Source organism: Solanum verrucosum, unplaced genomic scaffold (genome assembly GCF_900185275.1).
Source record: "Solanum verrucosum unplaced genomic scaffold, falcon-dt-bn FXZP01000049.1, whole genome shotgun sequence".
NCBI lineage: Eukaryota > Viridiplantae > Streptophyta > Magnoliopsida > Solanales > Solanaceae > Solanum > Solanum verrucosum.
In genome coordinates this window covers 2,565,696-2,592,750 of record NW_026020221.1, presented here as the reverse complement: position 1 = coordinate 2,592,750, position 27,055 = coordinate 2,565,696, and the positions used below count along the sequence as shown (strand labels likewise).

At 35.3% G+C, this 27,055-nt stretch overlaps 3 protein-coding genes and 2 pseudogenes across 8 annotated transcripts in view; all 5 read right to left on the bottom strand.

The window, feature by feature from the left end:
* The window catches only part of LOC125830945 (glutaredoxin), a 25,642-nt gene extending 8,524 nt beyond the window's left edge, over positions 1-17,118 (bottom strand). Inside the window, exons 1-5 of one of the 6 annotated variants that reach the window (XR_007443167.1) lie at positions 16,763-17,012; positions 15,649-15,737; positions 14,549-14,647; positions 14,299-14,457; positions 2,115-2,160 (exon numbers count right to left, since the gene is read on the bottom strand). Coding sequence is in view for 5 of the 6 variants with exons in the window: in XM_049510134.1 (XP_049366091.1) it covers positions 2,235-2,320; positions 14,549-14,647; positions 15,649-15,737; positions 16,763-16,866 (378 nt within the window). In the remaining variant the exon portion in view is untranslated. Of the gene's footprint in view, positions 1-2,114; positions 2,321-2,411; positions 2,511-3,509; positions 3,599-14,117; positions 14,458-14,548; positions 14,648-15,648; positions 15,738-16,762 lie in introns of those variants that run through there. The other 5 variants (XM_049510134.1, XM_049510131.1, XM_049510133.1 and 2 more) reach the window with 5 other exon arrangements.
* LOC125830937 (probable F-box protein At1g65740) lies at positions 230-1,492 on the bottom strand (annotated as a pseudogene).
* LOC125830941 (F-box protein At2g17690-like) lies at positions 7,044-8,207 on the bottom strand. Its single transcript, XM_049510128.1, has one exon. The coding sequence runs from the start codon at positions 8,166-8,168 to the stop codon at positions 7,044-7,046; it is 1,125 nt and encodes a 374-aa protein (XP_049366085.1). The 5' UTR covers positions 8,169-8,207.
* LOC125830938 (probable F-box protein At1g65740) lies at positions 12,370-13,572 on the bottom strand (annotated as a pseudogene).
* A 415-nt stretch (positions 17,119-17,533) lies between the features above and the next one.
* On the bottom strand, positions 17,534-25,579 carry LOC125830898 (uncharacterized). The gene is made up of 13 exons (XM_049510077.1): positions 25,367-25,579; positions 23,923-24,058; positions 23,261-23,397; positions 22,686-22,887; positions 22,187-22,425; positions 21,991-22,102; positions 21,666-21,810; positions 21,396-21,538; positions 21,129-21,298; positions 20,171-20,467; positions 20,038-20,093; positions 19,347-19,558; positions 17,534-19,030 (listed from the first exon to the last, which is right to left on the bottom strand). The coding sequence occupies exons 1-13, from the start codon at positions 25,577-25,579 to the stop codon at positions 17,850-17,852; spliced, it is 3,243 nt and encodes a 1,080-aa protein (XP_049366034.1). The 3' UTR covers positions 17,534-17,849.
* Between the last annotated feature and the right edge of the window lie 1,476 nt (positions 25,580-27,055).

The window sequence follows — 27,055 nt, the reverse complement described above, 5'->3', positions numbered from 1 at the left end:
ATTATAATTAATTTATTTGCTTAGTGCTCGCATTCCAACACAACATAATTGGAAGCAAGGAAGTATAACAACTAATGGGAGTATCTGTAATCAAATTATCTGAGAACATACATGATATATCACTCATCTGGAGGCTGTAATTGTTTAAAAATAGTCACTACTCACTATCATGGTAAAACAAGAACATACAGCAGCATAATAAATAGAGTAAATAAAGGAAGGTGTCTAACTCAATATAGAGTTGGTGTGACCCAAGTTGGAGGACTAATACGACTCAGGGAAACACCCTTGTAATGCGGCTGGATACTTCCTTCTGCTAAGTTGAACACCCCCATGTCAAACCCTCCTCCTTCTTCATAGGCTAGGTATGATCCAAAATAATGATCTGTAAAATAAATATGATTGGGCTTGATTCCTGGAAATTTAGAAGCTTGGACTGAAAGAGAAGCATTATAACCCACAAAAAAAGCTCTGTCCCCTAATTCCCTGGTTTCTGTCACTTTGCCAGAAGCTAAATCAACCTGGAAAACACGAAAATCTGTTGTTCCATATGTTAGGTCTTCCTCTCCATCTTCATCTTCAAAACGTATGAAGGTAAGTGGAATCCTGTCGCAATCATCTCGGAAGTACCTTAGATGGACTCCATTGCGCAAAACTACAAATAATGATCCTAGTGATTCTAGGATGTACAATTGTTCTGCAACTTCAAGAAGATCAAATGGTATCTTAGCTACCATATGACTTCTACTGGATTGAGAGCCAGAAACATCACAAACTATGATGCGGCCCAATCGATCTACGCCATAAAAGTAGCCATTAAAATATACCACATCAAGACCACTTGCAGCAGGGTGAATGCTTTGGTCCAAGATAATCCTGTTCCATCTCAAATCTCCTGGTTTCCAAAAAACTGATATAACCTTTGCCTCCATCAATGACCATGAGGATGTAATCGGATGTATGTGAAGGACTAGCTGACAAAACTGCTCTATTAAAAAAAGTACATAGGTTGCCCGTCTGGCGTCTTCTATAATCTTCGGTGGTATTTTGATGGGGCAATTCGATCCGAACACCGGAGAAAGGATGTAATAGACTAACTTCACCCTCATCTTCTCCGATTGTGATAAGCCAACCCATAGACTCCATACATTTTTGTCTGCTAGCTTTTGGGATCTTCTTCTTCAAAATCATGCCATTATAGAGGCTGAAGAACTTTCGACAGGAACTTCCATCTGTGTTGTCTTCCTCTTCAGCTAACATCAGCCATGGAACTCTAGGTAGGTCACTGCTAAAATTGTTCTTAGTAGCTGCAGAGTGCCAGGATTTGCAGACAGTTCGGAAACTTGAGTAATCTTCAATCAGATTCAAACGCCTAGCTATGAAAGCAAGCAAATCATCTTGAAGTTCCGACCAATCAGGCATCCTTCGTGCCATTGCCTAAATCTATCTCAAGCTATGGAAGAAAACCCTTGATTCTCGAATCGGAGATCTATCTGAAATGTAATGGTCCAAAATGATACCTTATCTTTGGGCTTAATTTTAATTTTTTAATAGATACACCACTCTATTAGAGAAGATGAGAAAAAGATTGTTCCTTGTTTTGTACAGTCAAAAAAATTATTATGAGTAAATTAAAAAAATTGTCTTTGTTTTCTAGAATATATCAATTTATTGTAGACAAATAATACCAATACTAAAAACATGGAGAATTAAATGCTCCAGGTGAAAGAAGAGTAACTTGAGTCTAAGCCCAAAGATAAAATCATGTGCTTTGTTGGAATATGATTCGATTCTAAAAAGGCATAGAAGATATAATATTCAACATACACTAACCTCTCTTATCTTTGACAAAATCATTATTGTTAGATTAACTATACTAGTAATTTTTACTCATTTCTTATCACAAATTACAAGTTCTTTCATGTTTAAATGCAAGTTCAGATCATCTTCTCCATTGTGAATTAGTAAAGGAAGAAATAGACACAAGTGACAAATTTACTCTTGCCGGAAACACGCGAATCTACAATATATATTTCCCAACGGAACAGATGGCAAGTTAAAAATGGAAATAGGTACTAAAAGGAAATGTTTAGGAGACTGAGGCAAGGGAAGAACAGAAAAAGGAACTTGAAATCCAACGTCTTATTAAACAACCCCAAACTAGAGGAGAGGAGGCAGTTAAGTTACAGCACTCTCAACTTCATTTTTATTGTCAGCTTAACAACTACTGTTTTCTAGACTTTGGCAGGATTGTTGGGAATAGCAGCGGCATCCTTCAGCATGGGAAGTAGCTTTCCCTGTTGATGCTTCTCTAATACGCCTACACGACAAGAAACAAATGCCACAGCTGCTGCAGGCAAGTTTTAAGGAAAATATATGAAAGATAAAGAGGATAAGTTGATGATTCTTACTGTCGCAGCCACCAACATGTTCTCCCCCAATAAACACGTTAGGCACAGTCCTCTGCCTAGTCCATTCTAGTAATGCTTGTTGTACCTCATCTCCGTCACCTTCAGATCACAAAGAGAACTCTCATAGCTATAATATATGCTCCAAGAAACAAGGATGGGAGGAACTAATTAAGCACAGCCTTTTTGAGCAACTGTAGGGGGGTCAGGAACTCTTTGAGCAAAGATAAAACAAAGCCACAAAGTTCGAGATATATCTATTAGAAGACATGAGCAACCAAACATGTTATAGCACACAGATCTCTCGATCAAACTAGTTCTAGTGCTTCTATGTACTTCCAGAACCAAATTCATTTTTTTGTATAATTGTGAGGTCTGGTCAGCTTGCTCACACCTCACCACAACTATTCAGATGCATAATTCCTACTCAATCAAGATCTGATGCCCCTCACCAACCTAGGTCTTAGGTTTGTCCACCATGATTTAGGTAGGTTCAGGCAAATGGCATTGTGCACAAACTATTAACAATGTCAAGAAGAGTTCTGAATTTTGTTATTTCTACTAAAACTGTTTACAGCGCACACCAAAATTATCTTTTGAATTTTGTGGTGTTAGACATCTATTGTTCTCTGTCATCCTTATAAGGGACTGTAATTAGGGGTGTAAATGAGAATGTTGAAATTGAAAATTTACTAAATAAAGGAAAGAGACATCTTTTTGAAATAGATCAATAAATAAGAAGGTAAGACACATTAGTTGAAATGGTGGGAGTACTTTTTTGCCTCTGTTGAAATTCGAACCTTGCTTCATAATCCCAAAAATACCTACTATAAGGAATCAGCATGCACATTCTATAAATGTATTAGTCTTCCTTGGACTATTGAAACTAATCACCTAATAGAAATTTTCAAGGTTTTTTTTCGTTGCTGAATGTCAATCTTTCTATACAAAAAAATAGATGACCAAAGCAAAAGAGGATATTTTTTTGCTTCATGACAATAAAACTACATCTAGGGTAAGAAAACACATTTTTTGCAGCAAGGAGGTGGAATAAGGGTTATATAAAGCACTTGGAAGCAATTGAAATGGGGAGTCACTCACTTTCCTGGTCAAGTTCAATAACTTTAAAAGTAGCACCAAGCTGGGAAAGAAGTTGCTTCACCCTCGTGCAATATCCGCAGTATGTTTTACTGCATGAAGAAAAGCAAGCATATGGCGTTAATAAGCATAAACATCATGTCATAAATGAGAGACAGGGAGCTCATTCAAAACAATTACATGTTTTGTGAAGGTTAAAGAAATGACTTGCAACCTTATACAATGAAGACTTATTCTGATATTACAATACTTGGAACAACTATCATGACAGATTACAGAGAGAAGAAAATGTTACAACAATATTCTTTAACAAAACTTGACATCTATCACCCCGGTCCATCATGTTTCTATTCCCAATGGTGGCACCAGGAATTTACGGGCTGGGATATTATTGGGCCAAAAAAAGTGGGGGTAGTGTATGGATCAGGTCCACCTGATTGTTGTGCAGTTTCGTTTGAAGCTATTAAGGCTATTAATTTGACTAAACTTAGTTGTCAAGGGTATAGTAGTGCTTATAGTTTAGCTCCATTGAGAGTGGATGGACCTCATGGATGGTCTTATGGGATAAGAGTGAAGTATTCAGTTGAAGGAGATGACTCATTTTGTAAAGCTTGTGAGGCAACAGGAGGATCTTGTGGCTATGATGTTAATGATTTTAGCAGTTTGTGTATGTGTGGATCATGGAATTCTACTTCCAATTGTGATTCAGGTGATTGATCATACACATTTCCCTTCCTCTTAATCTATGTTGAATTTTTTGCTTCTCGAGAGTCAAAATATTACTCCAAGTTCTGCATCACACATGTTTAACAAATTGAACATTTTGTGCAGTCCACTCAGCTTCGCACAGAAGAACTTGGTCGTTAATGGATGCACTAACAGGTATGGTATGCACTAACAAATGTTAAATATTTGAAAACTGATTTAGTTTGTTAACATGAATCCTGCTCTGATAATATGTAGGACTTGTTGAATGTATTGCCATCTGGAAGCTCTCCGCCACACTTGGACTGTAGGGAAAAAGTCGCTTTCTAGTGTTTGATTGATCCAAAGAAGACAGAGACGTAGTTCAAATGTGTTTACCAGAAGAACATATAAGTGCAACTTATATCAATGTTGCATCATCTCAAGTTTTGTATGAAGAATGAAGAAATTGATTGTATGTTAGTAATTGTTATGTATGTACACATATAGAGAAAACTTGATTCTTCAAGTTACTGTATAATTTAAGATTTTGCAACTAAATATAAACCTGCTTATTCTTATTGCAATTTCCACCTTTGTCTCAATTTAGGCCTTTTTATTCTATAAGCAATACGTATACATTGTTCACTAGTTCCAATGCATTAACTTATGCAAAATGTAAAACTTAACGTGATATGTTCTTATTAACTTAATTAAGTGGTGAGATTGACATGCCAAATTGTGTAGATTTTTGAAGTTTTAATTTCTTTCGGAGTGGTAACCGACTAATAACATTGGTACATCTTTCATACAATCCAATTAGTTGTCGGTTGTCGCCTCTCTTCACTAAATTAGATATTTTATAGACATATTTTCGAAGTAAAATTTCGGTAGAACCCAAATTATACAACATATACTAATATTGAATCAATTGGAAAAAAGACAAGAAAGAGAAAGCATGAGGATGATAGAAAAGAAAAAACACCAGAAAGAATCAGTAGTAGTTCCCACATCTCCATACTGATCGATAGAGCTTTGTGCTTCTTCAATCAGCGCCTACGAAAATTTGTTGTGAACAACTGCTTGTATACGAAATTCCTCAAATTGATAAAAATATAACCTTTAAAAGAAATTATAGGCAGCCTAAGATCATCGTGCTTTCTTACTAGTCAAGAATTAACTAAAAACTGTCCTATAGCCTATGGATCAGTAGAATTACTCATTATCTTTGATTTTCTAATTTGATGATGCTGGTTATTTGTCAATGTTACTGGGTTCAGGAGGTAAAAGAGTGTGTAGCTCAGGCTGGAATAGATTTCATGATGGCTCCAATCTACCATCCGGCAATGAAGATTGTTAGACCTATTAGGAAAAAGCTGGAAGTAAAGACTGTATTCAACATCCTTGGACCCATGTTAAATCCAGCAAGAGTGCCTTTTGCTGTAGTTGGAGTTTACAAAGGAAACCTGGTAAATTTTCAACTTCCAATTACACTGTCACGATAAAGCTCCGAGTATGTGGTTATAAGAATCTTGTACACATCATTCTGAATATTGAGGTGCTAATTCTTCTCATCTTCTCTGTTTTGACTTCTAGTTCATAGTTGTTCGACTTGTTCCAGTGGTTGTGCCAAGTGTTATGTAGATCTATTTTGTAATCAACACGTCCTTTCTTTAGGTCGACAAAAATGGCTAAAGCAGTCGAAAGGTTTTTCATGAAAAGAGCACTGGTTGTTGTTCATTCGGAAGGTCTAGATGAGATGAGTCCTCTTGGTATTGTTCCCTGTTGCAATTATAGTAAATCCTTTTAAGTGTAACTTACTAAAAAGAAAGTAAATCTGTTAAGTCACAATCTGTTCATAATAATGAGGTAATTCTACAGGTCCTGGATTAGTCCTTGATGTCACGTTACTCCAGATAAAATTGAGAAATTCTCTTTCGATCCATGTAAGTAACTTGTCAATATCAGAACCAGTTAACATTTTTCAGTAGTTTTTCAAGATTGTCTCTCTCTAGTGGACTTTGGCATCCCTCGCTGCACTCTTGAAAGCCTGAGAGGTGGAGGTCCATAATACAACGCCGAGATGCTTAGATGTGTGCTCTCAGGAGAAAAAGGGTTGATTGCTGATGCATTTGTAAGTCTTATCCTGCTATACCTAAATCTCCTTACCGTGTTACTCTAATTGGTGCATACACATCTTATGAAGCAACTATTGAGCTCGTTTCAATGCTTAACGACTTTCTTTCCCAACTTCTCACACACTATGTTAAACTATTAGCAGACACTAAATGCAACAGCAGCTTTACTGGTCAGTGGACATGTTAAAAATCTGACCGAAGGAGTGTCATTAGCTCGTGACACACTGTTTTCTGGCAAGCTCTGAGGACACTTGATCTGTGGATACATGTGTCCAACGTAAGGATTCTTCCTCGGTGTTTATTTGAATAAAAACTAGATAAGTTTACTGTATTTGTTCTCTGTTTTGTAGAGGGTGGAGGAATCAGCTCTTCGTGTTGGTCCACTTTCTGCTTGGAAGTTGATGGAAAGTACCACATTGAACATTACAGGTTCCAAATTTGTGGAAGATCAAGATTGAGAAACGCGTATAGTGGTTAAATATTCGAAATCAAAGCGAGAATAGAAGACACTTCAATCAACTTGAATTTTTAAAATGAACAATGGTTACATCAATAATTCACTTTCAACTACTTGACCATGTTTTTTTTTCCTACTTTTTTCTGAGAAGCTATATCACTCATATGGAGGTCGTAATTGTTTAAAACATAGTCACAATCATGGTCAAACAAGAACATACAGCATAATAAATAGAGTAAATAAAGGAGGGTGTCTGACTCAATATAGAGTTGGTGTGACCCAAGTTGGAGGACTAATACGACTCAGGGAAACACCGTTGTAATGCGGCTGGATACTTCCATCTGCTAAGTTGAACACCCCCATGTCCAAGCCTCCTCCTTCTTCAAAGGTTTGGTATGATCCCAAATAATGATCTGTAAAATAAATATGATTTGGCTTGATTCCTGGAAATTGAGAAGCTTGGACTGAAATAGAAGCATTATAACCCACAAAAAATGCTCTGTCCCCTAATTCCCTGGTTTCTGTCCCTTTGCCAGAAGCTAAATCAACCTGGAAAACACGAAAATCTGTTGTTCCATCTCTGAAGTACCTTAGATGGACTCCCTTGCGCGAAACTACAAATAATGATTCTAGTGATTCTAGGATGTACAATTCCCCTACAAAACCTCTGTGACCGAATGGTATCTGAGCAACCAATAGACTTCTAGGGTATTGAGGGCCAGCAACATCATAAACTATGATGCGGCCCAAACAATCTACTGAATAAAAGTAGCCATTAAAATATACCAAATCACGACCACGTGCAAAACGTGGTGAGCGAGTGCCTAGATCCAAGATAATCTTGTTCCATCTCAAATCTCCTCGTTTCCAAAACTTGATATAACCTCCATCAATGACCATGAGAATGTAGTCGGATGTATGAGAAGGACTAGCTGACAGAACTGCTTTCTTAAAAAAGGTACATTGGTTGCCGGTCCGGCGTCCACTGTAATCTGCGGTAGAATTTTGATGGGGCAATTCGATCTGAACACCGGAAAAGGGATGTAATAGACTAACTTCACCCTCATCTTCTCCGACTGTAATAAGCCAACCCAGAGACTCCATACATAGTTTTCTGCTAGCTTTCGGGATCCTCTTCTTCAGAATCATGCCATTATAGAGGCTGAAGAATTTTCGGCAGGAGGAACTGCCATCCTCCTCAGCCAACATCAGCCATGGAACTCTAGGCAGGTCACTGTTAAAATTGTTCTTAGTAGCTGCAGAGTGCCAGGATTTGCAGACAGTACGGAAAATGGAGTAATCTTCAATCAGATTCAAACGCCTAGCTATGAGAGCAAGCAACTCAGGTTGAAGTTCAGACCAATCAGGCATATTTTGTGCCATTGCCGGAAACTATTTCAAGTAATCAAGCTAAAGGAAGAAAACCTAGCTAGTTAGAAGGGAAAATTTCATAAATAGATAAGAAGGTAAGAAGAAGAATGTTTCTTGTTTTATACTATTTAAAAGATTTTATTATAGCTAAATAAAAAAAAAACTATCTTATTTTTAAAATTATATCTTTTTTTTATATATAAATAACGTTGTAATAAAAGAAAATTTCGTAGACATAATGAATCTTTCAATCTCAAAAAGAAAAGACAAGTTTGAGGATAAACTTCACAAATATTATAAACATGGATGATTAATGCTCCATGGGAATGAACAAGAACGACTTTGAGTCTAGACGGAAAGATAAAATTATCTGCTTTGTTAGAATAGGATTTGATTCTAGAAAGGTATAGAAGAATGTTTTGTTTTACCATTCAACCAATTATAATATATTTAACGTACACTAAACTCTATTTTCTTTGACATCATTATTGTGAGATTAACTATACTATTTTTTACTCATTTCTTTTCACAAATTTTAAGTTATTACTCGTATACAAGTTCAGATCATCATCTCCAAAGATATAACAAATGTTACTCGTGACATAATACACATAGGATATCACGTAAAATAAAAATTGTTGTGTAGGATGTCACATAGGACGCGTGTATCTGTTTGTTTAAATTTATATAAAGTTTAAGTGTTTACTTGAGAACGCGTGTATTTATTTGTTCAAATTTATACAAGTTTAAATATTTATTTGTATACACCTAAAATTAGAGGACATAAATATGAAATGAAATCAAATTAAAAGAGTACATTGATGTATTATGTCTTTTTAAAATATCAAAACACAACTGAACTTCATTTATAGAGAAAGAATTTTATATATGTGAATTAACGCAAGTCTTTTTGCATTTTACTCATCAATGCCTCACTACAAGAAAACTACTCGATTTTCATGCTTGTTCATTCCTAATCTTATTACAAGCCAAAAGAGCATATATTTTGACAATTTCATTGATATATCTTCAATAATTCCATTCGCAATTTTGGAGTTGTTACTGCTATTGAATTTGATAAAAAAAGAAACGTTGAGAAAATATCACCAATTCTTAGAACAAGAGCTTTTTTCCCTTTTTCAATTAGATAATCAAAGTAGAAAAATAATGAGATAACTAAATGCCCAATATTAACAACGCCGCATAATACTTGAAAAATAAATTTTGAGATTACACACTGTTATTATTCGTTTCTGGTTAAAAAAGAATTTGCAACTAATTCATTAGTGCCTAGTTGACGTTAGGAACCTAATTACCGTACACAAAATTTTTCGTCAGCGGTATCAGGTTGTGCAAATTTGAGCCTGCAACCTTAATTTTAGAAATTCAAAGACTTACCAACTGAAAATGTTAGACCAAGGCTAACACAATCGAATTGGTTGAGGAAAAGGAACCCCCAACGACCTATCAGAATTGGAACAGACCAATTACCAAATCCACCTATCATTGCCGGCATAACCATAAAAAGGATCATTAAAAAAGCGTGAGCCGTTATCCTATATCGATCATAGGATCACTCTATGAATAGGTCAATTCTCTGTGACCTTCCAGGCACGCAGGCCGAAGATCTCACTTATCCTGGACAAGTACGTAGAGATCTTCGTGGGACCGTGGAGGGAGCTACATACAACTTTTACTTAAGAAGTGTCACCTTGTAGTATATATCTTTTTTATCTGTTTTTTCCTTTTAACCATATATATATATATATATATATATATATATATATTGTAAAAAAAATCGAGGAAGCAGTATCACGTCCCACCACATAATCTTTCTTAAATCTGCCCCTGCTAATCACTAGTATTTTTCCTCTTATCTATCCATTTCTTCTTACTCCAACTCAAAAATCTAATTTTAAAGCTATTCTCAATCTGATTAAAATTAAATTATTTAATGTTATGATAGATGTGTTATGTGAGAATGTTTTTTAGTGTTCAACGAATTTTGCAGCACATTAGGGATGACAACGGGGCGAGACGGGGCAGGTTAAGTCTATTTCTGCTAAGGTTTTTTCTTGCCCGTTTAAGACATTGTCCTATTTAGGTTCAGCCCGACCCTATCCCATTTATCCCAACTTTCACATATTCATTATTTTTATTATCAAAATTTCTTGTCGATCTAATCTTTTTAAGATCATCCTCAACTTCTTTCCCATAATCGTTTTGGCATTATCAAAATTTCTTCAATGATCTAATCTTTTTAAACTTTTTATGAAATTAAAGAAGTGCTTCTTTTTAAATTCACAAGGGCTCCAAATCTTTTTAAACTTTTTGCGAAATAAAAGATGTGCTTCTTCTGTAAATGCGGGCTTCAAATTTCAATGTTTGGAAGGATTTCATCTACAACTGTGTACCTAGCAAAAATATCATAGTTTTCTCTCTATTTATTATGCACTACATGTAATCGGAATATCCTAGTCTCTTCGTGATTATATGATCAATGCAAAATATAAGAATTTTGCAAATCATATTTAAAATTTTAATATATATATTTTTTAAATTATTTTAACTTGTATATACAGTATTATTATTTTTTTGCTTATTTTGATAGTGTTGCTTGTATAAAGAAAATCCATGTATTTTAATATACCCAAAATGTTCACAATGGACAATATCCTACTTTGGCTCATGTGGAATGTTGTCCAATGAAAAAATAGTAACAGAATCTGGGTCTTCATCCACCAGGGCACAACCCATATATACTCAAAGTAGCATAAGTGTTATCCCTATTAATAATAATAGAATCTGGATATGTTATGCCAATTCACTTGCCCCAATTTAATATGCTCTGCCTAATCCCACCCCAAGTGTTATCCTTGTAGCACACCATAACCAAGGTAAAATATGCAATAACATTTTTAGATGTATCTGACATATGTTATGGTACACCAGTAAGTTAGTCTCATTTTGTTTTTGAATTTCTTAACTATCATACTCTTTCTCATTTTCTTAATTGTACTTATTTGGAAAGATATAAAATGATAATTCAAAAGTTACCAATGCGGAGCATGTAACAATGTATTTTGATTGTCAATGGATCTAATGATACAGTAAATTCTCATATCATTGTATTTTTATTTTTTAAATTATATTTTATCTATGAAGTTATAAAACAAAAATTCAAGTATGAAAAAAAGTTAGTTTTGAGTTTCTTATTTTCTTAATTATACTTTATAGCCATGATATTATTATTATTATAAAATGTAAAATATGTAATTTCATGATGAACATTTACTAGTAGTAATACTTATTTATATCCAAAAGAGTTATTACAAGTTAATAAGATGCTAATTATGTGTTTGTGATATACTTGCTACCTTAGATCTTGTTATGAAAAATATTAATTACTAATATGAAAATTTGATTAATTTAATTTGTAGTTATAAAATATTAGACAAAATTAATTTGAAGTTCTAAAATATTAGACAAAGTTATATACCAAACTCAAGAAGTTAGAATGAAAAATTGGAAACTTAAAAGCTGATCTATTGCATTGGTAATTGCAACGCCAAAAATATTTGAGAGCGTTAAATCTTCTAACCGTTTAACATTGTACATTTCAATTCATATTTGTAAAACACATGTTTTGGGCACTTTCGACCTCATTATACAAATCAAAACTAGTGAATCTAACCGCTTTGCGCGGTAGATAAAAAGTAAATTAACATGGTCAATGAAGGTTTAAAAGAAACAGTTTGCAACCTTATACAATGAAGACTATTCTGATATTACAATATTTGGAACTATCGTGACAGATTAGAGAAAGAAGCAGCTGTTGCAGCAAAATCATGATATTTAAACCCCTTTGAAATCATGATTTTTCCCTATTTGCACATTGTAATAGGCTATAATACCTTATTTTCACAGTTTCTTTGCTTAAATTCTTGTTAATTGTTTTCTTTGGCGATAAGGCAGTGACTATTAATTATAATTAATTTATTTGCTTAGTGCTCGCATTCCAACACAACATAATTGGAAGCAAGGAAGTATAACAACTAATGGGAGTATCTGTAATCAAATTATCTGAGAACATACATGATATATCACTCATCTGGAGGCTGTAATTGTTTAAAAATAGTCACTACTCACTATCATGGTAAAACAAGAACATACAGCAGCATAATAAATAGAGTAAATAAAGGAAGGTGTCTAACTCAATATAGAGTTGGTGTGACCCAAGTTGGAGGACTAATACGACTCAGGGAAACACCCTTGTAATGCGGCTGGATACTTCCTTCTGCTAAGTTGAACACCCCCATGTCAAACCCTCCTCCTTCTTCATAGGCTAGGTATGATCCAAAATAATGATCTGTAAAATAAATATGATTGGGCTTGATTCCTGGAAATTTAGAAGCTTGGACTGAAAGAGAAGCATTATAACCCACAAAAAAGCTCTGTCCCCTAATTCCCTGGTTTCTGTCACTTTGCCAGAAGCTAAATCAACCTGGAAAACACGAAAATCTGTTGTTCCATATGTTAGGTCTTCCTCTCCATCTTCATCTTCAAAACGTATGAAGGTAAGTGGAATCCTGTCGCAATCATCTCGGAAGTACCTTAGATGGACTCCATTGCGCAAAACTACAAATAATGATCCTAGTGATTCTAGGATGTACAATTGTTCTGCAACTTCAAGAAGATCAAATGGTATCTTAGCTACCATATGACTTCTACTGGATTGAGAGCCAGAAACATCACAAACTATGATGCGGCCCAATCGATCTACGCCATAAAAGTAGCCATTAAAATATACCACATCAAGACCACTTGCAGCAGGGTGAATGCTTTGGTCCAAGATAATCCTGTTCCATCTCAAATCTCCTGGTTTCCAAAAACTGATATAACCTTTGCCTCCATCAATGACCATGAGGATGTAATCGGATGTATGTGAAGGACTAGCTGACAAAACTGCTCTATTAAAAAAAGTACATAGGTTGCCCGTCTGGCGTCTTCTATAATCTTCGGTGGTATTTTGATGGGGCAATTCGATCCGAACACCGGAGAAAGGATGTAATAGACTAACTTCACCCTCATCTTCTCCGATTGTGATAAGCCAACCCATAGACTCCATACATTTTTGTCTGCTAGCTTTTGGGATCTTCTTCTTCAAAATCATGCCATTATAGAGGCTGAAGAACTTTCGACAGGAACTTCCATCTGTGTTGTCTTCCTCTTCAGCTAACATCAGCCATGGAACTCTAGGTAGGTCACTGCTAAAATTGTTCTTAGTAGCTGCAGAGTGCCAGGATTTGCAGACAGTTCGGAAACTTGAGTAATCTTCAATCAGATTCAAACGCCTAGCTATGAAAGCAAGCAAATCATCTTGAAGTTCCGACCAATCAGGCATCCTTCGTGCCATTGCCTAAATCTATCTCAAGCTATGGAAGAAAACCCTTGATTCTCGAATCGGAGATCTATCTGAAATGTAATGGTCCAAAATGATACCTTATCTTTGGGCTTAATTTTAATTTTTTAATAGATACACCACTCTATTAGAGAAGATGAGAAAAAGATTGTTCCTTGTTTTGTACAGTCAAAAAAATTATTATGAGTAAATTAAAAAAATTGTCTTTGTTTTCTAGAATATATCAATTTATTGTAGACAAATAATACCAATACTAAAAACATGGAGAATTAATGCTCCAGGTGAAAGAAGAGTAACTTGAGTCTAAGCCCAAAGATAAAATCATGTGCTTTGTTGGAATATGATTCGATTCTAAAAAGGCATAGAAGATATAATATTCAACATACACTAACCTCTCTTATCTTTGACAAAATCATTATTGTTAGATTAACTATACTAGTAATTTTTACTCATTTCTTATCACAAATTACAAGTTCTTTCATGTTTAAATGCAAGTTCAGATCATCTTCTCCATTGTGAATTAGTAAAGGAAGAAATAGACACAAGTGACAAATTTACTCTTGCCGGAAACACGCGAATCTACAATATATATTTCCCAACGGAACAGATGGCAAGTTAAAAATGGAAAATAGGTACTAAAAGGAAATGTTTAGGAGACTGAGGCAAGGGAAGAACAGAAAAAGGAACTTGAAATCCAACGTCTTATTAAACAACCCAAACTAGAGGAGAGGAGGCAGTTAAGTTACAGCACTCTCAACTTCATTTTTATTGTCAGCTTAACAACTACTGTTTTCTAGACTTTGGCAGGATTGTTGGGAATAGCAGCGGCATCCTTCAGCATGGGAAGTAGCTTTCCCTGTTGATGCTTCTCTAATACGCCTACACGACAAGAAACAAATGCCACAGCTGCTGCAGGCAAGTTTTAAGGAAAATATATGAAAGATAAAGAGGATAAGTTGATGATTCTTACTGTCGCAGCCACCAACATGTTCTCCCCCAATAAACACGTTAGGCACAGTCCTCTGCCTAGTCCATTCTAGTAATGCTTGTTGTACCTCATCTCCGTCACCTTCAGATCACAAAGAGAACTCTCATAGCTATAATATATGCTCCAAGAAACAAGGATGGGAGGAACTAATTAAGCACAGCCTTTTTGAGCAACTGTAGGGGGGTCAGGAACTCTTTGAGCAAAGATAAAACAAAGCCACAAAGTTCGAGATATATCTATTAGAAGACATGAGCAACCAAACATGTTATAGCAACACAGATCTCTCGATCAAACTAGTTCTAGTGCTTCTATGTACTTCCAGAACCAAATTCATTTTTTTGTATAATTGTGAGGTCTGGTCAGCTTGCTCACACCTCACCACAACTATTCAGATGCATAATTCCTACTCAATCAAGATCTGATGCCCCTCACCAACCTAGGTCTTAGGTTTGTCCACCATGATTTAGGTAGGTTCAGGCAAATGGCATTGTGCACAAACTATTAACAATGTCAAGAAGAGTTCTGAATTTTGTTATTTCTACTAAAACTGTTTACAGCGCACACCAAAATTATCTTTTGAATTTTGTGGTGTTAGACATCTATTGTTCTCTGTCATCCTTATAAGGGACTGTAATTAGGGGTGTAAATGAGAATGTTGAAATTGAAAATTTACTAAATAAAGGAAAGAGACATCTTTTTGAAATAGATCAATAAATAAGAAGGTAAGACACATTAGTTGAAATGGTGGGAGTACTTTTTTGCCTCTGTTGAAATTCGAACCTTGCTTCATAATCCCAAAAATACCTACTATAAGGAATCAGCATGCACATTCTATAAAATGTATTAGTCTTCCTTGGACTATTGAAACTAATCACCTAATAGAAATTTTCAAGGTTTTTTTTCGTTGCTGAATGTCAATCTTTCTATACAAAAAAATAGATGACCAAAGCAAAAGAGGATATTTTTTTGCTTCATGACAATAAAACTACATCTAGGGTAAGAAAACACATTTTTTGCAGCAAGGAGGTGGAATAAGGGTTATATAAAGCACTTGGAAGCAATTGAAATGGGGAGTCACTCACTTTCCTGGTCAAGTTCAATAACTTTAAAAGTAGCACCAAGCTGGGAAAGAAGTTGCTTCACCCTCGTGCAATATCCGCAGTATGTTTTACTGCATGAAGAAAAGCAAGCATATGGCGTTAATAAGCATAAACATCATGTCATAAATGAGAGACAGGGAGCTCATTCAAAACAATTACATGTTTTGTGAAGGTTAAAGAAATGACTTGCAACCTTATACAATGAAGACTTATTCTGATATTACAATACTTGGAACAACTATCATGACAGATTACAGAGAGAAGAAAATGTTACAACAATATTCTTTAACAAAACTTGACATCTATCACCCCGGTCCATCATGTTTCTATTCCCAATGGTGGCACCAGGAATTTACGGAGCTGTAACCTAAAACAACTTTTGAACCCCCTTCGCCACTACACTAGAATCCTCCCTCTCTCATGTGAGGTAGATTCAAACAACCAAAATCAAAATTTTTGAACCCCTTTGCCACTACACTAGAATCCCCTCTGACGTAAGGGAGATTCAAACAACCAAAAACCATAATTTTTGAACCCTTTGCCACTACACTAGAATTTGAAGAACCAAAAATCAGTATTTTTGAACCCCTTTGCCACTACGCTAGAATCCCCTCTCATATGAGAAAGATCCAAACAACCAAAAATCCGTAGTTTGAATTGCCTTTGCGACTACACTAGAATCCTCCATCATGTGGGGGAGTTTCAAACAACCAAGAAAATTCGTTTTTACTATATTTGCCAGTGTAATTTTTCCACAAATTGAACCCCTAGCTATACATAGCTTTGCCCCTCCCCGGATTCTTATTGGGTTACAGACAAACACATACTATCAGAGAAGCACAGTTTTAATTTTGAGTGTAGGATTGGAAAACTCCATCTCATCTTGAATTACAAAACCAAAGCTAGACAAAATTGAAAGCTCTTGACGTCCCAAATCTTTGCAACAAATAAGAATTGACCAAATTACACGAAACCCGTTCATATTCCCCAATAAACATAAAACCCAAGTAAAAAATAATTCTCTTTTGACTACTATAAACAAATTAAAAATAAAAAATTCAGAAAATTAGATAGAGAGAGAGAGAGGAATATAGACCTGAATACAACAACAGGATTAGAGGAAACGATCTGCTTGGCTTTGGTAAGAGTGATCTCCATTTGTTCTTTGGTAAACTGAGGTGAACTGAACATTGATCCCATTGCCTCCTTCTTTTATTAACACAATCAAAGATAGCCGAATAAGCTTAACAGGTGTTTGAAGCTGGGTTTTGCTTCGTGTTCCAGAAATGACACTTCTGCTCTCTTGTATTGACTTTTTAATCAAGAAAACGGAGATGCCATCAATTGCGTTTATTTTATGCACTTTCACAATCCAATTGGCTAACGATTCCTCGTCCTAATATTTTTCTTCTTTGATAGTGGCGTCTGGTATAAATTTGATACCTCTTTAATTCATCACTAAATTTAATATTACACACATTCATTTTTGAGTTAATTAAATACATAATGGAAAATTTTAGACCTAAATTTATAGTTTATTATAATATTTTAAACCTTTGGCAAAAGTTTTACTTTTAATGTAATTAATCTTTTTTCTCTCCTCGTCGCAAAAGTTGTTGAATCTTTTAGGAATATACTTACATGGACTTACTTATCTTTTTGATTGGCCAAATTTAGATTTCATAGTGCTATATTTTCCTCTTTCCACTACTACCTGAAGAAAGGTGAAAGAAAAATAGTATATGAAGCATAGTCCCTCTTTTTATTGTTTCAAGGACAATTTATTATACAAATGAAAAATGAAAAGATTTAGTAATGACATAGACAACATGCATTTATATTTGAGAGCTATACATTATTATGGAAATATAACATGAACCTCCTAAAAACATAAGAACAGATACCAGTCAAGCAGTGGCAAATCCAATCCAAAATATAAATACATAAGCTCAGATACAACTTAAGTCAATGAGTTCAGAATAAGTGTAGTCTTATTATATGTATACATTTTCTTCTTCTTCTTTTTTTTGCATACAAATACATGGTTACATAGTTCGAACTAAAATCAAAGGGTTCAGTTGAATCCACAGAACCCGCTTCAGATCCACCTTTGTAGTCTAGTAACCAGTAAAGCCAGAATATTAGTCTCATGAACTCCATATTGTTGTATGAATAAGAGAGGTCTATGACTTGGAAGCAAAAATAGCTTCTAAATCTTTGTGCAATCCTCTTGGTTTTGACTTGAAGTCTGCTGATGAATCCTTAGATGAGCTCCCACTTCTCTTAGGGTTCCAGAATCCACTCCATCTGACACGACTTGTTGACGGATCACTTGTAGTTACATTACTATCTTTACTAAAGCTGGACTTTGCTAGTTCTCTGAATTGCTTATGCCATGGTCTATCAGTACCTGAGCTTCTACTACCAGAACTCCGGTTCCTGTCACAAGGTGAAGTAACATCCCCGGTTTCCTTGAGTACACGATCTAACAGTGCAGACCCGCTTTCAAGCTTTCTGATCAATCTTTGAGGAATGAAAAACAAGAGGAATCCAATTGATGCTGCTTTCAGACCAGAGCAGAAAGACTTGTTTTCAGCACCGAGTCTCTTTGTCTGTCTGTATAATGCATACCATTCATTTCCAAGCTGAGATAAAAATGCTATGAAGAAAAGCGCAAGCATGGTGATACCGATTGCTGTCTCATTTCTGGACGAATCTCTTCCTATGAGAACAATACAAGCAGCGAAAATACCTGTTTCGCAGGCAACTGAGATGATCTCAACCAGCTGAACCTTTTTTTTAATGAAAGGCTTTTTCAGAAGCATGAAGAATAGCTGGAAAGAAGTGATGGTAAGCAGGACAACTATGGGAGATTTTGAAGACCAATTCTTCAAATAAGTACCAGCAACAATTCCAAGGCAAACACGCTTCACAAATTCAAGAAATGTGAAGTATATTCTTAGAATCCCAAACAACTTCTGGATGCAAGGTGCTTCCGCATCTTCCGTCTCATCGTCTGTTGCAATGACTTTGTCAGGATGCTTGTTAGGATTTCCTACTGCAATCTGAGAGAGCATATACTTTGGTGGACCCCTTAGATCCTCAAACAGAGGCCCAAACATGACTATATGTCTAGAATCGCGCGAATTTTTCCATGTCCACTGACCTCTTTTACCAGGACCTAGGGTAACTCGGACTAATTCTTCATACCAATGGAATTTCTGCCCTACTTGGTGCACCTCCTTATACTGCAGTAGCTTCCCTAATGTTATTCCAATAGAGAGGAACAAAAACAATGCTAACAATAGAAATGATACTAATCCCAACAGCAAAATGCCAACAGCAATTCCTGCAGATGATCCTCCTAGAAGAAAAGAAGAACAGAATTTGTGAACACAATTAGAATAATAATGCAGGTACTGAAATCTTGACTCGTTGTGACAAAATATCTGCAAATCGCGATCTTTCAGCGATGTCAGTTCTAATTGATGTAATGCATGGAACCTTGTGGCCTCATCAATATAAGATTAAGGAAAGTGAGGTTTAACTGTTATGATAAATATTCTGTATTGGAGATCAGTCATTACAGATGTATCCTCTCATTTTTAGATGTGAAAACCACCGGTGGAATGCACTCATTGCAATGCAAAAGGAGCATAGTGCATAAGGATTAGAAATACCTTTAACTACATTTACTGAGGCTTTGCAAATGCAAGGTATAGCCAGAATTGTAAGAAAGATCTCAAATCTTGGAAAAACCAAGGCTCCATAGCTCCACTTTTTTTCTCTGTCCTTTCTCAGTCTTAAAACAAAAAGGACCAAAGCATGCAACAATATCAAGCTGCCCCCAATAACAGCTAACCAAAACATGCTTCTGTTGAAATCCCTCCACCTGAAAACATCAGATGAATTATTCATTCACACGTGCTAAATCTCCAATCTTTTGCTTATAAGCTTGAGATAAATATTTCAGGTACATGCTTGATCATCCTTTTTTTTTCTTACTAAACCTAAGCTCCAATAGCTGAAGCATGGTTGGTATGTCTTACTTTGTACATTTAATTGTATGCCAAAGCAGTCATGGAGTGGTCTAGCATGACAAATTGACATGTTATAAACATTTATTTCTCTTTAAGAGGGTTGAATTGTGACAGCCAAAGCTCTGTTTTCACCTGGTTTGAAGGTAGTGTGATTTACTATCAGTAATCCTGATCTTTACTGCATGTTAGTTAAGTGTTGAAAAAGAGGAAACCAGTTGAAAGTACACCTCAGACACACAGATTTATCGCGCTGTTATCCAATGAATTGAAAAGGTAAACATCCTTTGACCACTTCAAAATATTGTGACATGAGACATCTTTCAAAACTTACCCATTAGAATATTTTGGATCCACGATATACTGAGCTTCCGGAAGAAGATCCTGGCTCTGCCATTGAGAAGAACATTCAATAGCATGATCATGGAGCAAATATTTATGTTATTATAAAGTTTATAAATTCTTACCCCGAAGATTGATCTATATTCCATAGGACTAAGTGGCAACCCATATAATGCTGCAGCTTTGTTAACATTGTATTTGCCTGGCTTCATTCCAAAATCATTGATTTTAGAGCCGTATGAATGAGGGTCTGTTGTTGAACCCGGTCCCATCATAAATTGATGCATGCTTCCCATTTCCCATGGGAGACTGAAGTAGGGAACACTCCATTGCAGGCCTCTAGCAAATTCATAGTATTCAACTGGCAAGGTAACTGGCAACCATCTCGTCAACGCAAAAAACTGGATGTGACAAGCTATTCTCTGTTTCAAGACACAAAAAGAAAGCATGTGTATTCAGAATACAATGTCATGGATCAAAGAATTTTGTAAATTTCAATTAAACTCAATGGATATAAGATACTTGAACATTTTAAAAAAATGTGTTTGCTAACCAAATGCTCATCTCATGGTTGCTTGCAAGAATACATCTCAGAAATGGATGAAATAAAAATGCACCTTGGACTTAACGCCAAAAGCCAGCGCATGAGGTAAGGATAGCCCAAGGCCATATAAGGAGACAACAAATCATTTCCTCTACCAATGTGGAACACTTAATACGCCCTCTCGCATGCCAGAATTGGACATCTGGAGCATGGACAACATGGCATGGAGACCCAACATCGGGACACACAATAGCAACAATGAGTCTGACTTTGATACCGTGTTAAGAAATAGACCTTGGGCCTAACTAAACCCCAAAAGTTAGCTCACAAAGTAGGATTATCCAAAATTATATAAGGAGGGAACAACTTGTTTCCTCTGCCAAACAACTTCATGACCTTCACTAAGAGACTTAAGAGTTCTAAAATTCATATCCTGCCTCGTGTATCTAATGACCAAAGCAGTACCCACATGGAATGCAAACTGTATTGCATGACAGTCATCAAGTCTAACATAAAGTTGTTAAAGAAAGGATATTTACAAAAAGATTTCTAGCAGGATCAGATGTCATTAAAGAGCTTGGTCTTGAGTATGCACCAACAGATTGGAGGCTTGCGGTTGAAACTGTGAGGAGCCCTGCTGCAAAAGACGTAACCACGAAAGCAGAAGTTGCCAAGATGGAAAGCACTTCAGATATTACCGGTACAGTATCTGTAAAAGATTAAAAGGAGATTGATTGTATACTTGAGCAATTAAAGTATCTCTAAAGCAAGAGAAAGTCAGCTTGAGCAGAAATATAGAATATTACAGTGCTTGAGCCGGAGAATATTAGATTGTAGGTTCATGTTTCCAGCAACATCACCAGTTACATTTTCAGGGATGCTCACAGAAACAAAATCATCTCTGGCTTGTATATTGACAGTGTACATGCTTCTACTCATTTCTTGAAAGCTGGAAATACATAAGAAACACGAACTCAATGAGCCATGACTAGTACACGATAGTAATGAGTTATTCTTTGTGACTTAACAGGAAAATATTTTCATCCAGGAAGATTGGCATAAGTGGAGATACTAACCTCTGCAACTGCCCTCCAGAGATGGATACATGAGAACTATTAAAGCCAAACACTGGCTTAACGAACTTTATCAGTACAGGAATTTGCTCGTCACAGGTCCTCATCCTAGATGTTGTGCTCAACCTGACAGCAGGCCGTTGCATATCTGAAGGACCGACCAATAAACAATTATATTTTGGAGAAATTAAATAACTGGCATATCATAAATCATCAGGACAATTAAATATCATCTACATGTCAATACAGCAGGTGAGCAGTGGAGACGCTCCTTTCTTAATTTAGATGTGTATTCTTTAATAAGTTTCTAACAGGCAGTCAAACATACCGTATAGAAAAGTAACAGGAGCTACAGGAGCAATGGAGGTTCCCTGCCAGCTCAATATTAAGTCTGATCTTACGCTCAATGTCACTATGGCTGTCTGTGATATACCTCTAACCTGGAAATGTGCCGAAAAGATTTAATGATATTTGTAAGTACTGCAATAGAATATAAAGTACAATAAACTTAGGGAAGAACTAACCTGAAATCCAAATCTACGTTCTCCAAAGCTATTTCCACTAATGGGAGTAAGCAATCCCTGACTTATGCTCAGGGAATTCAAAATTTCCGTAGATGAGTTGGAAATTGGTTCATTAAAGTACAAATACACCTCCATGTTTTCAGTACTATTTGTTGCTCGCACGGTTCTCGTTTCACTGTCAATTTGAAGTAGCCTTTCAGGTATACGAGTCCTTATGTCAGCGAACACTGTCCTTCTATCTATTGAATCCAGTATCAAAGAGATTGAACTTAGTTTATTTAAGTCTTGATTGTTAAACAATTATCTTTCTACGATTGGACTGGTTTCTCTAGTAAATTCTCATGAAGGTTTCACATTATGAGAATTTTATTCGATTGTCACAGAAAGATAGGCATGTCTTTGAATCAAATGGGAAGGCCTAAATATAACTCTGAAAACATCTAATTAGAACAGACGATAGAACTGATATGAACATGACCATGGTAAGGCAACTGCTCACCAAAATGTATAAATAAACTTGAATTGTCCGTCCTTCTAAATTTGTTTCCAGCAGGGTCCGAACAGAAGTTTTTATCCATTACCAAGATCACTCTTCCATACTGATCACGTGTAGACAGACTCACGACAACAGAAAACTTTAGGTCTGGCTCAATAACATTGAGTGTGTTTGGCACGACCTGTCCAGCTCCATAAACGAGAAGCTGCATGCAAAGAGAACACAATTGATAACTATGAGCTGAAGAGATAATGAAAAGGAATTCCCAAGAACTCTAGAGCTCCTACACCACTCTCTCAATACAAGGACAATTTGAGAATGCATTGGTGAAGTTCAGCCAACAATATATCTATCTCAGACTTCACTTGGATTTGAAAGGTCAAAATCTTTGAAGGAAAGATTCTTAGACATCATATTTGGAAACACAAACATTAATTCTTCCTGAACTTCACTTATGCAGAAGGGTCAAAGCAAAAACTCAAGCCGTCATACAAAGCACTTCCCAATTAAAAAGGATAACTAAGTCCGGGATGGTGGAAAACCATCTGTTGCCAGCATTTAGCTTTTCATCTACTTACATTGCAGGAATTCGTGGAAGCACATCCGAAACCACCTTGGCTCCAACATGGCTCAGTGAAAGTTATGTCCACTGAAACATTGGAAGCATTTGTAAAAGATGTTGGAGTGGTAATGTAGGCTGTAGGGGGGATAGTGTCTGCAGAAGAGAAGGCACATGAAATCAGGAAGAGAGAAACATAACTGAATTTAAACTTTACTGGTTGTTACAACTAGACTAGAGTAACCGACATGAATACATATCAAGCTTAAAAAGACCAAGTTTATTTGCAACCTGTCTATAATTTGGAAGACAACTGCAACCTAAAGGTCAAAAATATAGTAGGGTGACTAAAAAGTTTAAAATGTAACATTATCATACTTTTATTACTATATATTAAGGGGAAGGTTCCAAACCTATCTGATTAATAAGTAAGATCCAGAGCTCCCCTGATTAGGTTCTCTCCATATTTGGTGATTTATCCATAACGTAAGTAATAGCTAACTATCTTGGACAAAGAAGGCTCAGAAGCAACAAAAAAAACTTAAGCCTTCAAGAGAGAACTCAGAAATACACCATAGAATAGAATGGTACTTTTGTGTGCCCACAAATGTCATCATTTAAGTATCACAAACTACTAGTGTACAACCAAGACCATGAAAGGGAAGAAAGGTTGAGTGCTACCAACAGTCCAGTTATAGTGAGCACATCCAACTCCAAGAGATCCATTGGTGCAAACTTCAAAAGTATGATTTCCATCAAGCAACCGTGTGTAAGAAACTTCTCCACCTTCACAAACTGCAGGCACATAATCATCCAACTACAATAACAGTAAATGTAGAATTAATTAGTGCTGTGTAACAAAATGTAAAACTAAATGATCTGAAAAATTACCAAGAGGAGAAAATTAAAACTGAATCTCAATAAATATAGAACAATCTTCAATAGGAAAATGGATCCTAAGGCTACGGAGTAGATATCTCTCAAAATCTGTGCTTTACTGACTGCGTACTTTCCAAATATTCTATGGATGTGATTACACAAATATTTCTTCCAAATCACATAAAGATAAATTCTGGATGAACATAGGGAGAATGATGTTAACATTCATGTACTACAAAGATAACTTTTTTTCCAGATGAATTAGTTGGCTTTGCCTAATGCATGGTAAAATTGTAAAAGATGAGGCATGCATAATGTCAAGGGACCGAGGGACACCTTTAGCTAGCCCTTACGTTTATCATTGTAAGATGGCTTTTTCGTATAATCCTTCGCTACATCACCAGGAAAATTTTATGCTTCCAGGGAAACAAGATGCCTCATTTATGGCATTGCAGAGGCTTATCATTAAATGTTATAAATTTAATTAAAGGACTGAAAGAATGGATAGATAGAAGTCTGCTGAGAAGAGGCAGCATAAATATGGTTTCTCTGAGCTGACTGATCCTCATCTTAGACACAATAATAACACTGGTTTACTGAACCCCTTCTCTTCTCTTCTCTTTCTTTCTTTCTCGTCAAGCTAAGATGGTAAAGTTCATGTTCACATTGACCACGTATTTACTACACATCAAGGTATGCGACATAGATTACTGATGATGTTGAACATGAGTTCTCCTGTGCTTGTGTCTTTAAGTGAATTGTGAAAATAGCTCCAAATCCTATATAGTTAAATATCTCCAAACTTTGAATAAAATTAACCAAAATTAGGGGATTCCTTATATTAGTGATCCCTTGCTTTTGAGAGTGAGTGAAGTAAGAAACAATAAGCTAATTCCTTTATTGGAACAGATCTTATATTTACATTGAGAAAAGAAATCTAATATTTGTTGGGAACACATTAACAAAGTATTCTCTTGGTCCAGTTGTAGAAATGAAACTTGCTAAAGTTTTCTAAGCATCCTTTTTCAAGGATCCGTTAATTTTTTTTCAAAAGTTGAAATTATTGTATAAACTTCAAATTCTAAATCCGTCTCTTTTACGGTCATTCTCATATGCCTTGATCCTAAAGCCTGAGAACATGAATAATCTCAAAATGCTCAAAACTCTCAACATGCAAATTCAAGGACAATCCACATTCATAACTCAATGACACGTAGACGACTGTTGAAAAGTGTTCTAAACTGACCTTACAACTAGTTGAACAATCCGCACAAATGTCACCATTACCACCGGCCAAAACTTGAAAAGCAAAATTCGCAAAATTCCGGTTTGTGAATTCACGCGGAGTAGTCAATAACTTCAAAGTAACCTCTGAGCCATCGCATCGAACTCCGTTACTCAAAACGACGAAAATACAAAAATGCAAAATCAGCCACAAAAATATTTTTTCTCGACCCATTTAATTAGAATTACATCAGACAATTTGCATGAGTACCAGCTTGAATAAGCATTTCAAAACTTTCTAACTTAAAAAAAATAAAGAAGAAATTGTTTTTATTGCATGAAAATGTTGAAATTGAGGAGGAACAGGGGAATACAGAGAAAAATGGATATTCTTAGTAGTGGTGTTGAAGAGATATAAGACGTGAGACTGAGAGTGGAACTGAGAAAAGGAAGGATAAGAGAGAGGAAAAAGATTCCAAACGGACAGAAAATAGCGTAATAAATGAAGACAGAACTGAGAGGGACAGTAGCTGTAGCTGTGATTTGGGTAATGAATGTGAGATGAGAAAGAGAGAGAGGAAGTAATAGAATTTTAATGTTAGAACTTTGAGAAAGTGATGAATCTGCTGCAATAGGACAATGTGTATGCCATCTCCAATTTTATTTGTGCAAATGTGGGCTCCAAATTAAAATACTCTCCGTTCACTTTTACTTTTACTGTGTTCAGTTTCACTTGGTTAAGCAATTTTTTTTCTAAGAAATAAGTAGTATTTTTTTAATTTATTTTTACTTGTCATATTTAAATTTAACTTAACTATTAAAAAAAATTAACATAATTATTTTATCACACTATTAATATTAACTAGTGTTTATTTTAGGTGTTGAAAAATAATTTATGAAATAAGTAATAATATAGTAATTGATGTTCAAAATTAAGTATTGAAAAATGATATGACAAATACATAATTAGTACTAACAATAAAACATGAGAAAAAATACCCCCTCTGTACAATAATAGTTGTCAATTATTGACTTACACACCCCTTAAGAAACTATAAATAGAAGGATAATTTTACTATATCACTATTTGAATATAATAAATACAATATCTTAAAAAATGTAATGGGAAAGTGACTATAATTAATGATAAGGTAATTAGAAACTAAGTATAAAACTATTCATAGATTTCATAAGGTGGACAAGTATTGTTGGACATCTATTTTTAGTATAGTGGACAAGTATTATTGGACGGGGAGAGTAATTGTCATTTTTGATATGTTAAAACTGATCACTAAAAATGAAAATTATGTTAGAAGGGAAACAAATCAACATTGTTTTCTAAAATAGAATATAGAAGTTGGTAAGACTCCCTCCTTGTTTCAATCGAAGCTTTGAGATATTGACGATTTTTTTGTTTATGATTTCTTTAAAACCCCATAATAAAAAATGTAATACCTACCAAAATGAGTCTCAAAGCTTTGAGATATTGGCGAATTTTTATTTATGATTTCTTTAAAAACCTATAATGAATAAAATGTAATATCTAATATAAGAAGGTGGGAGTTTCATATAGCCATACATTAAAGAAGGAATTTCAAAAATTTACTTTCCATCTTAAATTTCATATCTCATTATGTCATATAAATTAAAGCTAAAGGAATAATGCGTACTCTATTCATGAAGTTTCATTAAGCTCTAATTAATAGGAAGA

Bases quoted from the DNA above. Each gene is read 5' to 3' on its own strand.
- LOC125830898 (XM_049510077.1), bottom strand. From the start codon at position 25,579: ATGGGTCGAGAAAAAATATTTTTGTGGCTGATTTTGCATTTTTGTATT. The intron at 20,094-20,170 runs GTAAGAATTTAT...TCTCAATGGCAG, and splicing joins AATATAGATCAATCTTCGGG to AGCCAGGATCTTCTTCCGGA. The intron at 19,559-20,037 runs GTAAGTTTTGAA...TGATGTTTTCAG, and splicing joins GATCCAAAATATTCTAATGG to GTGGAGGGATTTCAACAGAA.
- LOC125830941 (XM_049510128.1), bottom strand. From the start codon at position 8,168: ATGGCACAAAATATGCCTGATTGGTCTGAACTTCAACCTGAGTTGCTT.